Source organism: Macrotis lagotis, chromosome 2 (assembly GCF_037893015.1).
Source record: "Macrotis lagotis isolate mMagLag1 chromosome 2, bilby.v1.9.chrom.fasta, whole genome shotgun sequence".
In the NCBI taxonomy this organism is placed as follows: domain Eukaryota; kingdom Metazoa; phylum Chordata; class Mammalia; order Peramelemorphia; family Peramelidae; genus Macrotis; species Macrotis lagotis.
This window is the reverse complement of record NC_133659.1, coordinates 130,145,847-130,162,975: the sequence shown is the minus strand read 5'-3', so window position 1 is coordinate 130,162,975 and position 17,129 is coordinate 130,145,847. Positions and strand designations below refer to the sequence as shown.

Sequence of the window (17,129 nt, the reverse complement as noted above, 5' to 3'; positions counted from 1 at the left end):
CTGCTCATTGTATTTACTCAGACAGATCTGGGAAAATGTGGGCTCTCCCTTTTGTCAGATAAGTTTTATATATATATGACTCTCAAGATTTGGGTGCTAGGTCATATGTACCTCAAGACTCTCATTTTAATATATCTACCCACTATAATATTCATTCTCTTATTGTTAACCAATCAGAATTGATTGCCACCTTCAGTAACACACTCTTTCAAGATCATATGAACTATGAGTCCACTGCCCTTAAGGGGGTTTGGCATTTGAGAATGCCACTGACCTATTTTATTAATAATTGCATGCTAATCTTATTAACAAAATGATTAAATTTCCTAGAAACTATGTATTTTGAACTTTTTAAACATCACATTACTCAATGATAGTTTATGAAGGTATCATCACTTATTTTTACCTTAGTATGAATCAGTAAATCAGGTCCTTAGCTTTCTGGGAACAGGTTTTTTAATAGCAAAAGGAAGCTGGTGAGAAAGTAAGAGGGCCTTGTGTTCCTTGAATAGCAGGGCAGAAAGAGGAGTTGGGAAGGGCTGAAGTCAAATTTTGCTCAGTCCTAATGATATGAGAAAGAGGGCAATTTTGATTCACCAATCCATGTCTAATTTCATAATGGGGAAAGTCAGATTTGATAGAAACTTGCTTTCTAATCTTTTAATCTGTTTTGCATAGTCATAGATAGTAGCTTCAGTTTAACTGAGTTAATTCTAACTAAGGGAATCAAAATAGCAAGTGGTGGTGGGAACTACACTGACTCCCATCTCATGACTCAGTTCTGGAACTGGTTCAATTTCCTTTCTATTCAGTTATGAGTCTAGTCCAACTTCTAACTTGTAAGAAAACTTTATTCAATTGTCGGAACTATGAGAATTGTATTGCATTGTTTAAACCTAAGTGTGCGTGACTAGGAAGCTGGACCATCTCTACCTGTTGCTGAGAGACCTTAAACTTAAGAATCCAGCTTCTACTGATCAGATCCAAAGATTTATGCAAGGAGTTTTTTCACAGTTGTGCATCTCAAGTAACCCACATGTCTTATCTGTAAACTGGCCTCATACTGATCAATCAGTTATTATTTACAAGTTTATTTAGTGGAATAAAGATACATGTGTATGTATGGGAGGTAGAGATGGGGCAACTCATTTTCTGATTTCAGAGAATTGCATTGGTTTTCTCCCTCTTCTCAATCCAGAAATTCCTTAATCTCTCCTCCAATTAGAACTCAGATTATTTAATTTTGTATTCTGGTAGTTTTCCTCTTAATTGTTGTAATTTGACTAATTGTTTTTAACACACAAAAAAATCTGTCTCCCCCTATATTTGGGGTCTAGTACCAAAGCAGAGGAAGGCTAATGGTTTTGATTTGTTAGATAATTGGCATTCATTGCTTAATAAATCGATATGCTCCAAAGCTCAAATCTTAGTTTCATCAGTTAGTTCATCTTTCACCTACCTCAACATGGGTTATTATGTTACAAACTTTTTGTCATTTAAAAAGCAATATCTTTTTTATCATTTTTATTTTATATTAACTTTATATCATCTATTTGTAACATCTTTTATATTTTAAAAAATTTTGCTAAACAGGATGGTTCTCTTGGAGTGGAGGCAGGGCAGGCATACAGAGAGAAATCTAGATGGTATAGAGTAAGATATTCAATTAAAACAAATTTTAAAAATTAAAATTAAACAAAAATTTACAAATTAATAAAAATTTAAGCTATATGAAATTGAATAAAAATTAAAAAATTTAAAATTTAAATAACATTAAAACAAGATAATTGTCAGGCAGTGTCATATAGTGTATAGGTATCTGGTTTTGGAGCTAGGAAGACCTGGATCTATGGACCACCTCTGATAAATACTGGCTGTCTAATGCTGGTCTAATCACTTTACCTTTGAGTGTTCTTATCAATCTTCCAAGGCTAAAAGTAATAGAAAGGGTTTCAATGTGCATCAATCTTTACCAAGAATTTCCCTACCTATTACTTCTCTGTAGAAATAAAATTATAGAACCAGTCCCTCATCCTAATAAAGAGATATGTGGCAATTATTCTGTTATACTCTTATTAATCTAGTTGTTTTGATTAGAATTCTAACTATTAGATTCATTTGAGTTTTGGAAAGTTCTAAGGTAGATCAACATATAATTTTAGGTTTCTACAATCTTAGAATTAGAAAGAGTTTGAATAGTTAAAAAATACTTTTTCTCTTTAATTTTTCTATAAAGATCTTGCCAAATCTTGATTTAAGTAATAAGATTCTCCAGCTCCCTTAGTTGCTTAGAAGAGTATTTGGAAAGGTCGAGATAACCTGCCTTACTTTTCTGTTGGAGGATCACAATGCTTACTGAATGCCTACTTAAAATAGAGCCTTCCATTCTTCTAAATTGGCATTAGTCTAGATTTGAAATAAGTTTAGATACCAGAGATTTGCATTTCAACAAAGTACTTTCCAGCTAATCTGCCACCCATACCGAAAATATATAGCGTTGTAGGTCACTTCTGCCCAGTTCCTGATGAATACCACTCTATGGAGGAGAAAGGTGATCCAGGCAGACAACATTTTTCTGGTATTGTAAGAATTTTGCTGTTGGGATAGAGAGATAAATATATCAGATTTTTGAATGACATCCAAGATCACTAAGTATTTCATTACTAATTCTGGCCAAATCATACTGATGAAGACTAAGGGGAAGAATTAGATTATTCAATAATCTAAAATAAACTGTTATTAAGCAAGTATAACTATTGATTTTACTTTTTTTTGGTTTTTTTTGGGGGGGTTGCAAAGCAATGGGGTTAAGTGACTTGCCCAAAGTTACACTTTGGTAGGTACTTATCAAGTGTCTCAGGTCACATTTGAACTCAAGCCCTCCTGACTCCAGGGCTGGTGCTCTATCCACTGTGCCACCTAGCTGCCCCTTGATTTTACTTTTAATAAAACATTTACTTAAAATGGAAGATATTGAATGGTACAAGGACTATCATATTAAGCATTTTCCTAGAGTTGGCACAAACTTGATTCCACAGAAAGGTCTGTAAGTTGATTGAAAGTCAAATGTTGAAGTGCAAAATGCATTGATTGATTTCCTTTAGATATTTCTGCTCCAAAGTTCTAAGTAGAAAATATGTGCCACTTACCTGCCATAAATTGGGCACTTTGTTATTAATGAGACAATCGTAGATCATTTCCAGCTTCTGGTTGATAGAAGTTTCACCTCTGACAGCACCCTGGAGTTCTTTCAGAGACTGGTGGATTAGGGATAGTAACTTATTAAATCGATTGATTTCTTGACACAGGAATGTTAACAAGGCAGAATGGAGGAGGGGATCATATCCTGGTTTCAAGAAAAAAAGAGAAGGCAACACTATAATATTCTATAGAGAAAGAAAGGGGCTGCAAACAGAGCAGTGTTTGAAACTAATGCAATCTGAGAATTCCTGGGCTGATCAAGGTAAGAGTTTTTAATAGATTTTGAAAAATATGTAAAAGAGAAACAAGCCAATGTGAACAGCTGGGTGATGACCAAATAAATGTAGAATTTATCACAACCCAGTGGCCAAGATAACCTGAACCCTAACTCAATGATTACATTTGTTGCTGAAGACGGCAGTTACAGGAACATATTCAGACAGCAAACGAGAAAGTGACAATAATAGTAGCTCATAGATTTATAATGGTTTGTGATATGATTTCTTCAGAATGGTCCTGTAATAAGGTGGACATTATTAGCATCATTTATAGATGAAGAAACAGTTTCAAAGAGGTATAGTGACTTGTCCACAGGTGTACACTAATAAATAGTAGAATGAGAATTTGGAGCTAGATTTTTGGATTCTATAACCAGTTTGCATTCCATTCAATGACATGAGCTCTCTTTATATTTACACAGTACTTTGAAATTTGAAGTGACATCAAGGGCCAGCACATGTTCCCATGTTAGAGAATAACTATACTGTTTAGGAGATTGATTTTGCACATCCACATCCATAAAGCACCAAGCTATGTTGGGGCCGCTGTACTCTCTTCTTTGCATTCTTATTCATAATGACTTTTTCTCCAATACCTTAACCACTAAGTTACTCAACCTATTTACCTCCTGTGAACCTCTTCTCAATCCCACCTCAGTTACTTACAAAAATGATCTTAACCTTGATCCTATCATATACCTGCAAAATGCTCAATATGTTCAAGATTCCAAAATCTCTTTACCTGACCATAATCGACTTTTCACTTTTCTCTCTGCCTTCCCTTACCATATCCTTCTCTTTTTTTCCCATGCTATAATCTTCAGTTCCTTAACCCTTTAGTTCACTCTGAGGCCATCAGCCCTAGACTAGTCTCATTCTCTTCTCTTCCCCATCTTGACCTCTTGATGAACCAGTTCAAATCTACATTATACTCTTAAGTCTAGGGCCCCTTTAATATAGCTTCGATGTGCCCTGACAAACTTCAGCCTCAGATTATTTTTACCATTGCCTTAATGAAGATGGTAAATGTGCTGCTAAATGAAGTTGGAGAAAATAATCTAACTGTTCTTATTGGGTCCATCAAATATATGTTACACAGCTTCAGCTGGGCCCTCACTGCTGAGGGCCTAGTTAATCCTTCTATACCTCTCTTATGAACTCAATTTATAGTAGTTCTTCCAAATCCTTTCATCCTTTCTCAAATCTCCCATTGTTCCCTCTTCCTTCACCCTGAGAACTTTGCCCTCATAATTTCATAAAAATTCTTCTTCTCTTTTGTTCCTTAGCTCAAATAACTCAGGTGCCTTCTACCATTATCTCCTTCCCCCAACACATAACTCCTCACCAAGGCTAGCCCCTCTACTTGAACAAGAAATCTGACTCCATCCTGTCTCTTCCAACAGATGGCCTCCTCTGACATCCCCACTCTATTACTTGTCATCAGTCTCTCCCTGTATACTGAATCCTTTCCCACTGCATGCCCACATCTCTCCCATTCTCAAAAACCTCTCACTTGATCATTCTATTCCTGCTTTTGTCCTTTATCTCTTCTACTCTGTGACCAAATTCCCAGGGGAGGCTATTTACAAGGCATGTCTCCTTTTTCTCTCTTGTTCCACTGAAAATGCATGCACCAGGGTTACCAATAATCTCTTACTTGCCAAATCCAAGGGCTTTTTCTCAATCTTCATTCTTCTTGACCTCTCTGAATCCTTTTTTCTAGGCTTTTAGAACACCATTTTCTATTGGTTCTTCTACTTATTATTAGCCTGCTTCAGGTCAGCACTTTTGCTGGATTGATATCAAGGTCATGTCCTCTAATCATAGGTATCTCACAAGGCTCTTTCCTGGGCTCTCTTCTCTTATCCCTGTATACATCTTCATTTGGTGATTTCATCAACTCCCTTAGATCAATAATCATAGATTCCCTAATCTAACTATCTTACCCTAACCTCTCTGCTGAACTCCAAATCCATATCTCCAAGTGCCTTTAAGACATTTTGAAATGAATCTTCAGTAGACATCTTGAACTCAAAATGTCCCAAACTAAACTCATTATCTTTCTTCCTAAGCCTCTAACTCCAAACTTTTCTATTACTCTTGAGGATACCACCATCCTCCTAGTCCCTCTGGCTTACAACTAAGTGTCCTCCTTGACTTCTTACTATCTCTCAAGCTGCCATATCCAATTTGTTGTCAAGGTCTATCAATGTCAACTTTGCAATATCTGTTTAAATGCCCCCTTCTTTCTTCTGACACTGCCACCACCCCTAGTACGGGTCCTTATCATCTCACCCTTAGACTACTGTGATAGCCTGCAGTGTTGGACTTCCTTAAGTCTCTCCCTACTTCAATGAATCCTCCATTCAGTGGCCAAAATTATTTTCTTGAAGGGCAGCTCTGACCATGTCATTTAGGCAAAAGAGGTAAAATAAGTCATGACATAGGGAAGGGGAAGAACAGTTCAGGGATAGAGAATAATTCCATTTGGTCAGACCACAGGGTGTGTGTAGCAACAAGGGAGGAAGAGGGAGGATGAAAGGGATAAATAGGAGAAAAATCTGAAAAATTGGGTGGTTTCAATTTGTGGAAGACCTTTAATTCTATGAAAAGGAGATTGAACTGTTCATTATAACATTTTTATCTATGCTTTGGAGGAAGCCATTGATGACATGCTTTGCAGATTTTCAGATGACACAAGGACTCAAGGTGGAGAAATATGGATAAAAACAAGTTTCAAAATAACCAGTAGAGGAAAATTTTGTTGAATGTTTCTTGATCTGCTTATGGGATATTTGCATATAATATAAGGAGTATGAAGAGATTGTTCTTTAATTCTCCTATACAGTTATTAAAGGCTGAATAGACTTTTTTTAGGTTTTTGCAAGGCAAATGGGGTTAAGTTGCTTGCACAAGGCCACACAGCTAGGTAATTATTAAGTGTCTGAGACCAGATTTGAACCCAGGTACTCCCGACTCCAGGCCTGGTGCTTTATCCACTATGCCACCTAGCTGCCCCCTAATACCATACTTCTTAAAATATGTAATCTAACTTTAAAGAATTGACCTCCAAGTCAGGAATATCTGGATTCAAGTGACATACACTAACTGGTTGATTTAACAGACTATAAAATGGTCAAAGATTTAACCTCCAATGTTCCAAGCAAATCTTTAAGATTAAAAGTTCCAGAGAAGGTGTTGATCTGCATTAGTAGATAAAGTACTTCACATGAAATCACAAGGCTGATCCAAGAAAGAAAAGAAAGAAAGAAAGAAAAGAGAGAGAGAGAGAGAGAGAGAGAGAGAGAGAAGAGAGGAGAGAGAGAGAGAGAGAGAGAGAGGAGAGAGAGAGAGAGAGAGAGAGAGAGAGAGAGAGAGAGAGAGAGAGAGAAAGGAAGGGAGGAAGAGTAAAAAAGAAAGGAAGGAGAAAGAAAGGAAGGAAATAAGGAAGGAAGGAAAGAGGAAAAGGATAGAAGAAAAGAGGGATGGAGAAAGAAATGAGAAAAAGGAGGAGAAAGGAAGGAGGAAAGAAAGAAAAAGAAGGAAGAAAAGAAAGGGAGAAGAAAATGAAAAGAGAGAAGGAAAGACAGGGAAGAAATGAAGGACAGAAAAGAAAGAAGAAAGGAAGAAAGGAAGAAAGGAAAAAAGGGGGAAAAAGAAACTAAGGATCTGAAAAATGCTGTTTACAAAGTTTCCCCCCTTTCCCCAAGCATGATTTGATATGAATTACAGTTCTTACCTTTGACATTTTTATTAAGCTTAACCCAAAATGGACTTGCGATAATGGTTAAGAGTGTAGGTGGAATGACCTCTCTGGCTGAAATAAGTGATGGTTCCTTCTCTACAGAAAAAGGCACTTTTTTGAGCATTTCAGATGAAAGTTCCAGCACTAGTTCATCTTGGCTCTTTCCACTCCTGAAAAGTAAGTTCTGGAAATTATATAAGCCACAGGCTAGTTTTGATAAGTAGTCACCTTCATTCAAGTCCTTTCTGGTAACTTTCCTTAAGAAAAGGGAGGATTCAATGCCTTCTGGTTGTTTGAAGCTTTTAGTGAAAGACTTTTTAACCCAATGCAGCTATGTAAAAGTGCTCTCTCATATACTTCCATGTAACTACCCTATTTGTTTCCATCCTTTCATTATGTTCTCCGGAGTTCCTGTTCTATCATTAACAAACTGCCTTTCATATTATCCCATATCTTCCACAAGGAAGTTACTTTGTATATTTTTTTATATTTGTTTATATATAAACATGTTTTTCCTTAAAAGAACAGAAGCTCATTGAAGGCAGAGACTGTTTTCATTTTGTCTTTGTATTCTCAGCCCTTAGTGGTACCAATCCATAGCAGGCATTTAATGAATGCTTATTGATTTGAATCTAATTGAATACTTGTTTCCACAAAAATTACATCAGGTAAAACCATAGGCATGCATCTCTGGGGGCAAAGGTGACACATGGAGGTTGACTATTACCATTAACGCTTTCCTAGACAATGGTAATACTCTTCTCAGGGTGGGCTGCACCTCTTCTTCTCCACCCTTTAAATATATGCCTACTGCTCAAGAGTGAAACACTTTAATGAAAGTAGTTCACAGGAAAATTGGTAAGTAGGCTGATATTGGGAGAGATAATTCCATTCAGCTTCAAAAACTATTAATTGTCACTGTCCATTTAATTTGAATCCTAGACAACTGACTGGTTAAAAATATTACAGTGTGGCTTGGCTATAATATGTTTGTCAAAAAGGGAGATAATATTGGCTAAGGCAATGTTATAGAAAGTATAGTTATATTTCATTTTAGGATTTAAATTCTTTGACGGTGCAGAGGGTGCTTTTTTTGTAAACTCCATTTTGGGGGGCAGCTAGGTAGTACAGTGGACAGTATTATGCATCTGAAGTCAAGAGGATCTGAATTCAAATCTGACCTCATACCTACTCACTTAACTCTGTTTGCCTCATCTGTAAAATGAACTGGAGAAGGAAATGGAAAATCACATTAGTATCTTTGCCAAGAAAACTGCATAATGGGGTCATGAAGAGTCAGACATGACTGATTGACTGAATAACAACGAACTTCCTGGAGAAAATGAGATAATAATTGGAAAATGCTTTGTATATAGTGAATGCCATATAAATGTTGGCTATTATTATGATTAGAATAGGTTGGCAAAATGCTTTGCATATGTTATCTCATCATCACATATTGTTTTTATCATTAAAAACTCTGGGAGATAGAAAATATTATTATTTTCACTTTATAGTTGAGAAAACTGAGGCTTAGAGAGTTTAAGTGACTTGGTCAGGGTGACACAATAGTAAACATTTGAGCAAGGATTTGAACTCAGGTCTTCCTGGCTACAAATCCAGTACTCTGCTCACTATACCATCTAACTTTCTGGTTATTATAGTTGCTTACCTCCCCGGTCCCCAGTTATTGTTTAATGACTGCCTATTCTCCAATGGATTTGTATCTTGGTAAAAAAAAAATTAATACTTCCTCAAAACATCAATTAATTCCATTCATGCCTTCTAATCCTATGCAATTCACATAATCAGTGAAATAAGCATATACTTTGTTTAGGCACTTTGCTATGTCTTCCTGAAAATCCTCTATACAGAAGGGGGTCTATTTAAAGTACTTGGAACCATTCTTAGCTTTAGAGGAACACTCAAGAACTCCATTGGTTCCTTTTCTCACTACAAGACTGGCCCACTTTTTTACCCCAGTCATATATTTCTTTGGAAAATGTTATGGGTAATGATTCAACTAACCAAAACATTAAAGGCAGGACCAGTATCCTAAGTACAATAAATTTCTTTACATATGATATTTTTGAGATAAAATAAAAGCTTTTGTTTTTCAGAAACTCTTACCCAGTGATTATGTTGGCAAATGTAATTCTTGGTTGCATAGCAATGATTGTGTCAAGAAGGTCATGGGATTGGGATTCCTCATAGATCCTTGAAGATTGATGATGCATTCCAAGGACCTTGGTTGGTTCAATATCCGGAAGAGAGCCAATGTACTTCTTACATTCTGTTAGATTTGCAGAGTCAGGTGGCATAGGATACAGCTATAAATTTTACAAGAACTTGTTAGTTTTGTCTCTTAGTATGAAAGACAGGGGGCTTTGAGCACACATCACATATAAGATGGATCTTCAGCAAGGAAAGAGCTGACTACTTGAAATGATGCCTGCAAAATGTAATGCAGAAGTTATATCTCACCAATTATGTTTGCGAGTTGGAGGTTTTAACTTGGAGTCCAGTTTTAAAAATTTTGTTAATTGTCTTTTATGACTCTACTCCAATATAACTAACTTCTTTTTTAATCCTTTTTATGCATTTAAAGACATTATTTTGAGAAGGATCCCAGCAGCTTTACCAGACTGCCAAAGGAGTCTGTGACACTAAAAAACTTGATCTAGAGATACCTTCAAACAGCAAAATTGATTGTTTATCAGGAGAAGGCCTTAACAAATTCTGGTATGTGACAGTAATGAAATATTATTATCCTGTAGGAATTATGACTAAAAAGAATTCAGAGAAATATGGAAAGATGTCTTTGAGCTGATATTGAATAAAATAAGCAGAAGTAGGAAAATGAAGTATGCAATGACTTTAGCATTGTAAATGTTAACAATAATAAATTGAAACTGAATGCTGTATAATTATAATGTCCAAGGCTGGCCTCAGGGAAGAGTTGAGAAAATCTTTCTCCCTTCCATCAATGGAAAGTCAAGAAACCCCTAGTTTGAACTTCTATGTACTTTAATGCACTGGTTGGTCCAATTTACTTGCAAATCAAGGCATCATCTTGGTCCTCTTCAGGAATTATGGACAAACAACAACGTTTTGGCTTTTGGGGTACTGAATTTTATTTTTAAGTTTTTGACACAAGAGAAGGCTCACTGGGTAGGGAAGGAAAGCATGTTTAGAAAATAATATATTGTTAGATGAAAAGAATATCAGAAAGACAATCAATTTAGCAACAGAAAAATAAAACTTGTAAAAAATTAAAGAGAGTAAGTAGGGAAAGATAATAAGTGGATTTTTTTATAATTGTCAATCACTGTGGTCAAAAATTAGGATTTATTTTTCTCTCATACAGATTTCAAATTTGTATGTAAAATTAAATCTTGTCAAATGGTATTTTTTCATACTCTACCAAAGCTCTTTTACTTGTGAGAAGTAAAGAAAAATTTTCAATTAGAAACTGCTATGGGTTGTATAAATAGAATGTTTACTACTATAAGAGTGTTATGGAAAGTATTGTAAGTTATGTAAATAAGAGATGGAAAATAAATAGTGAAACCAAATCCTAGGCTTCTGATAACTAAATAATAGTAATGGCAAGATATGGTTATGAGAAATACTTCAGCAAGTAATATTTCTCAAAATAAATTTTGCTGTGATTTAGATCTTGATTTTCATTTTATAAACCTCAGAAAATTATGGCATAGTAATGCTTCATTTTTCCAGGATAGGTGATGGACAGAGAATTCTAATTAAACTAATTTTCTAAAGATTCAAAGTGTATCCTTGCTCTCCCTCCCTTCCTCCCTCCCATTTCACTTTTAGACAGCTCTAATTGTTTGGAATCTTTTTTTCCCACTAAATCTTAATTTGCCTCTCCACAATTTCTACCCTTGCTGCTGGTTCTGCCCTCTGAGACAAATAGAACAATAAAATGTGAGCTCCTTGAGGGCAAAATCTGTTTAAGTTTACTTTTCTATCTCTAGTGTCTACAGACTGTATCTACAAACTGTATCTACAACTGTTTGTTGATTGAAATTTAATACCTCTTCTGCCCATCAACCTTTTAAATAAATACCTAAAAATAGCTGTCATGTCTCCGCCTCTTTTCTAGTCCTCTTCATTTAAACACCTCCAGTTCCTTCAAATGAACCCTCTTAACAACTGGGAATTAATGTGCCTCATTAACCTGCTTGTCCTCTTGTGGGCACTCTCCAAGTTTATCTAAGTCTTCCTTAAATTGTGACACCCATGATTGAACACAAACTCTGATGATGGTAGAATACAATGGAACTACCCTTCCTCCTACTCTATGAGTGCAGACCAAGATAGCAGTTACAATTTTTCACTGTCTTTTAAAGGCTTTTCTTTTCTTTTCTTTTCTTTTCTTTTCTTTTCTTTTCTTTTCTTTTCTTTTCTTTTCTCTTTTCTTTTCTTTTCTTTTCTTTTCTTTTCTTCCTTCCTTCCTTTCTTTCTTTCTTTCTTTCTTTCTTTCTTTCTTTCTTTCTTTCTTTCTTTCTTTCTTTCTTTCTTTCTATGTCATTTCTCATCATTACTTGTCTGTCTTTAGTATCTCCTCTGGTGCCTGTCATTGAATTAGCATGGAACTCTCTCTCAAATGTTGAACTGAATTTCTTTTCCCAAATTACATTTCTAATCACAAATGCTTTAACTATCTTTCACTAGTTTTTGCTACATGAGTATTCTGTCCAGAAGAGTATTATCCACTATGACTATGCATCTAGCTAATTTCTGAATAAGAGGGACTTCTCCAAACTATGCTGCCAAAGAGGAAATACTGAAACAAGGGTGTCACAAGCTCTAGAAATCTGGCTCATTTCCCAATGTAAAATTTCCTCACCTTAGGCTATACAATTTCCAAGTAGCAATAGAAAGGTCAGCTTGATTCACCACAGACTTAGTTATCTTTAGAAATGAAATACAAGCATCCTATGGAGGTAGGCATATTCATCCCTAAAGAGAAGTTTTGAACTACCCTAAATGAATCATTTTTTTTTTAATAGAGCAAGAAGGGGAAACTGTGGATATTTTGAGAAGAACCTGCCTACCCCAAGGTCTTACCCTTCCCCCTTTCTCCAAAATAGTACATCTGGAAGTAAAACATGGAAGATCCTAACTTTAGAGCTGTTGGGACTAGATGCACCCCCCCCCATCTTAAAGAAATGACCTGTAAAATGACCTCAGGAGCAGTTAAGTGACTTGACCAGGGAGTAAATGACAGGAGTGGGTTTCAAAACCAGGTCCTCAGACTTCATGGAATCAGTAGCATGATTCCTTCCTTCCTTCTTCACTTTGCAAGGTCTTCTGACACTAGGGGTTCGATAGATCTCTACTAAATGAATGATTCTGATTAGTGAGACACAGAATGTATAAACCTAGAAAGAATCTGAAAAAGTCAATGAAAATAATAATGAAAGTTAGAATCCAAAAAGCAATAAGATTCTTAATATGTTCTCTTCTCCTAAAATGATCAAGAGAAACCATCATTAAGAAAAGAGCTTTGTTTTCCTTTTATTCAATTGTCAGACAAAAAGCTTGGTAGTCATGGTATTGACTTTGAAGCCTTGTTACAAAGTTCTCTTAAGATGATTTGCCACCATACCAGCATGTACTCAGAGGTTTCTTAATCTTTTTTTGTGTTGGAGACTCCTTTGGTCATCTGGAGAAGTTTAAAGATCACTTCTTAAAATTATGTTTTTAAATACATAAAATAAAAAAGGATATCAATTATATTGAAGATGTAATTTTTACCAACTAAGTTTCCTGGGGGAAACTTGGGAACTTAGTATCTGGCACTCCCACAAAGGAAGCTCTCCTTTGAGGCTTCATAACATGGAATGATTTTTATTTACAGAGGAGAAAAAGATTACAACTGAGTTCATGGAGAGGAGAGGTAAGACACTGTCACCCTCAATGGGTCACTTTCCCTTTATTTTGGAAAACATTGTCATTGTTTCTATGATTCCCCAACAAAGTTTTTGGCCAACTATTTAAATCAATGACTCATAAAATAAATACTATGGGGCCAGGCAAGGATGCCCTCTTATCAAATTCTAGAAAACAATATTCCCTTAGATTATAAGCTCCTTGCGGTTAAGGATGGAGCTTTTTATGTAGTGGGTGGTTAATAAGAAGAATATGAACTCCTTAAGAGTCAAGATTGCTTCATTCCTTGTACTGTTATTTCTCCTATAACATGCTCTATGTATTCCAAAAAAATAAAGAGTTCTAAGCTAAATTGATCAATAAAAACCTTAGGATTTATGAGGAAAATGGTGTTAAGGGTAATACGTTCAATTTTAGTCAGCAACACAAAAAATAAGAATTTAATAAAAATGGCAAGACAATTTTATATATGTTAAATGGTTAAGAAATACATAAATACTACAATAAATAATATTGGTATCCATGAATCTAAGTTTGGCTTGCTTGGTCCTTGGCTGACTAAAATGGCTATGGGTTTCTGTGTGTGTGTAGGGGAAGGGAGTTATCCCCTGTCAAGCCATGGTAATTGGAGGGGATTGGGGGATAGAGGTTATGCCTGTAGATTACAATAAATGTACTTTTAACCTTGAAAAAGATCTATTATGGAAATGAGCATCTAGAAGGACTGAAGCTCATGAATTGTGAAGTATTGCAGCTATTTGTTCTTGCTGATGAAATTGCATATAAGCAAAAGTAAAATTTGCATTATGCTCAAATAGTTCCCTAATAGTAATCATTTAGGAATAAATCCTGGTTTTCAAAACATATGTCTCAGCAGAATTCACTATATTTGTGTCTCCAGGGTCTGGTATGTAGTAGATCCCTAATAAAATACTTGTTGATTGATTGAATTAATAGAAAATGAATGGGAATATTCTGTTTAGAGGTAAATTTTTCTTCTAGTTCACCAGCCAGCTATTACCAGACATTTACCAGCTTATCTTTCCCCTTCACTCCCTCATGAGGCAGGCTAAATGGGCTTAGGGGGAAGAAAGAAACTAAGATTGAGGAGTTCTGGAGCATTCCAAGGTCCAGAGGGAATAGGAGAGTACTTAGCTAGGATCTTTCTCTGATTTGTGTCTTCAAGCAAAAGTCCTTTAGGTGTTCTTCTTGTCCAAAGCTTGGTACAATTTCCAATGAGGTATTTATTAAATGCTTTTGAGAGATAACAATAATGCTGTAGAGATATCAATAAAGGCCATTTAACAGAACTTAACTAAAAGATGTAAAAATAAGGGAAAAATACATTTCTTACCCCATCATCAGTAAAACTGAAGTCCTTCATCAACACATCAGGATTGCAAAATTTTTTTAGAAGAGCTATTAAGCAGAGCCTATCCCAGCTATCTGTTACTCGACCTCCATAAATTATTTCTCCTGTCAAATAATATATTGCTTCCCAAGGAATTTCTGACTTTTCGGCCAGGAGAATTGCTAACATTTTGATGGTGACCTTTCAAGAAAGAAGTTAAATTCAGCCATGATCTTCAATTTAAATGTACTTCTTGACTTTATTTGGTTGACCTTTTGAGGGAGAACTCAGTTCTTAGAGAACTCTATGGGGCAGACAATAAGAGAACAGTTTTTGATTCCCTGATTACTTAATGCATTAGAGGCTCTGGATGATCTATTCCAAAAAAAGAGAGTGGAAAGACCATTGATTTTAGAGTTAGAAACTGCCTCTGTCATTACCTATTAGATCTCAGGCAATTAATCCCACCTGTCTGGGTCACTGGCTACTGACCTTATAAGTGAGGGTGTTGGAAGAGATAGTCTCTAAGATTTCTTCCAGTTCTGAATGTGTGATCTTATTTATGCCTTTGACACTATTCTATAGCTCTGGGAATGGTTCTGTGTTAGAGTTGAGGCCAAGCATTTAAAAAGTTGATCACTGCTGTCTTTGAGATACTGACAAAGAAGGAACTATTTATACCATTAAATGGGATGCTACTGGCTCACATGTATATATTACCTTATCAAATCACAAGTAGAATGTCTGGTTGAAAATTCTGGTGTTTTTTTTCCCTTATAGAACATCAAACTTAACCATCTTGCTTATAAGAACAATTAGGAGGCTTAAAGGAAAAGATGAATTTAACAAAACTACTGTGGTGAGAGACAGAGGAAAAGAGAGACAGAGAGACAGGGAGGCTGAGAAGAGGGGGAATTGAGAGAGAGAGAGAGAGAGAGAGAGAGAGAGAGAGAGAGAGAGAGAGAGAGAGAGAGAGAGAGATTGAGAGACAGACAGAGAGACAGACAGAGACAGATTTAGAGAAAGACAGAGTCAGTGGTGGAAGACTTGGGTTCAAGTCTTGCTTTTGACATAAACACAATCTGGGTAGGTCTCACAGTGCCTTGGACAACTCTCTAAAATCATAATTTCACATATGAATGAAATCCTAGATATGGATGTGTCCTCCAACTCTCCCCCCAAACAAAACAAAACAAATCAAATCTCAAAACAATAGTATCAGTAGTATAACTCCAGTTAACTCATAGAACTCATATTAATGAAGGAGACCAGTGCTTTAAATGTTCTCAACACATTTAAATTAAATCTAGAAGGTATTCTTTTTTTTCTCTCAGATTGGGCTTTTAAAATAATAGTTTGCTCAAGGTGCTAGGCACCTAGGTGATGAAGGGGAGAGAATGCTGGACTGGGGATCAAGAAGAGTTAAATTTAAATTTGAACTTATATATTTATGAGGTAAGCAAATCTTGGGTAAATCACTTAAAATGTGATTGCCTCAGTTTCCTCAATTATAAAATAAGAATGATAATTGCACATTTCTCCCAGAACTACTGTTGAGAGAGATAAAAATGTATTTAACGAAGTCTATTATACAGTTGTCATCTAGTTGTGTCTGACTCTTGGTGACCTCATCTGGGCAGTGAAACAGGAGTGATTTGCCTTTTCTGTCTCCGAGGTATTTTAAAATTGAGGAAACTGAGGCAAATAGGGTGAAATGATTTGTCCAGGGCCACATAGCAAGTCAGTGTCTGAGGTAAAATTCGAACTTAGGGCTTCCTGACTCCAAGCTCAGCCCTCTATCCCCTGCACCACCTTATTGCTTACTAAAGGCTTTTCTGTCCTTTCCCTATTAAAGTTGCCATCGCTGTGTGTACATACATTAATTAGACAACATGGGAAGGCAGTGGCACAGTGGGACTTGAAGAACATTTCTGAGGACCATTCTGAACCTTAAGGTGAATCTGGCTAGGAGGGCACAACATTTTGTTCCAGAAAATTCACACAAAGTAACAAGTTTCAATGATATTTTACTGGATATTTGAACAAAATACTTTTTCCCCAACATCCCAAAATTTCTGGAGAGACTGGTAATTGCATTGTACAGATGCAGTTTTTTTATGGCTCAGAGAGTTTTAATGACAACACCTGATAAGTGTTGAAACCAAAACTCCAACCTAGATTTTCTGACTCCAAGTTCAATTATTTTTCCATTTCATCATTGCTACCTTTGTATCAGATAAATAAGTTGGTTAAACTACTCATCTTGGAAACAAAATGAAAGTCTATTTGCATGGATCAATTACCAATTACTCTGTTAGTCCAAGGCAATTCAGTACTACCTAACTACTTGAAAATTATCATTCTTATTGGGAATTGGAGGATTGTAGCAATGAAAGGCACTTTAAGGAGTCTCTAAGCCAGTAGTCTTCAAATTACATTGCTAATATATGAGTAAACTTCTTTCTGTCCTCACTAAAAATGTCATTTTTATTTGAGGTTTTTTGTACTATTAATAAACAAAATATTATTTCATCTTTATTTCATCCTCTTATATTTATAATATTCAAAATTATGAGTACAGAACAGATATATCATTTATAATGCCTCATACTTCACAGAAAAAAGTTGAGGTCAT

The 17,129-nt window shown here is 35.7% G+C and overlaps 1 protein-coding gene across 1 annotated transcript in view; it reads right to left on the bottom strand.

The window, feature by feature from the left end:
- Positions 1-17,129, bottom strand: part of DNAH14 (dynein axonemal heavy chain 14) — a 577,586-nt gene that overhangs the window by 25,565 nt on the left and 534,892 nt on the right. The window contains 5 exon segments of the mRNA XM_074220908.1: positions 2,483-2,595; positions 3,150-3,346; positions 7,219-7,394; positions 9,355-9,554; positions 14,498-14,695. Coding sequence (XP_074077009.1) covers positions 2,483-2,595; positions 3,150-3,346; positions 7,219-7,394; positions 9,355-9,554; positions 14,498-14,695 — 884 coding nt within the window.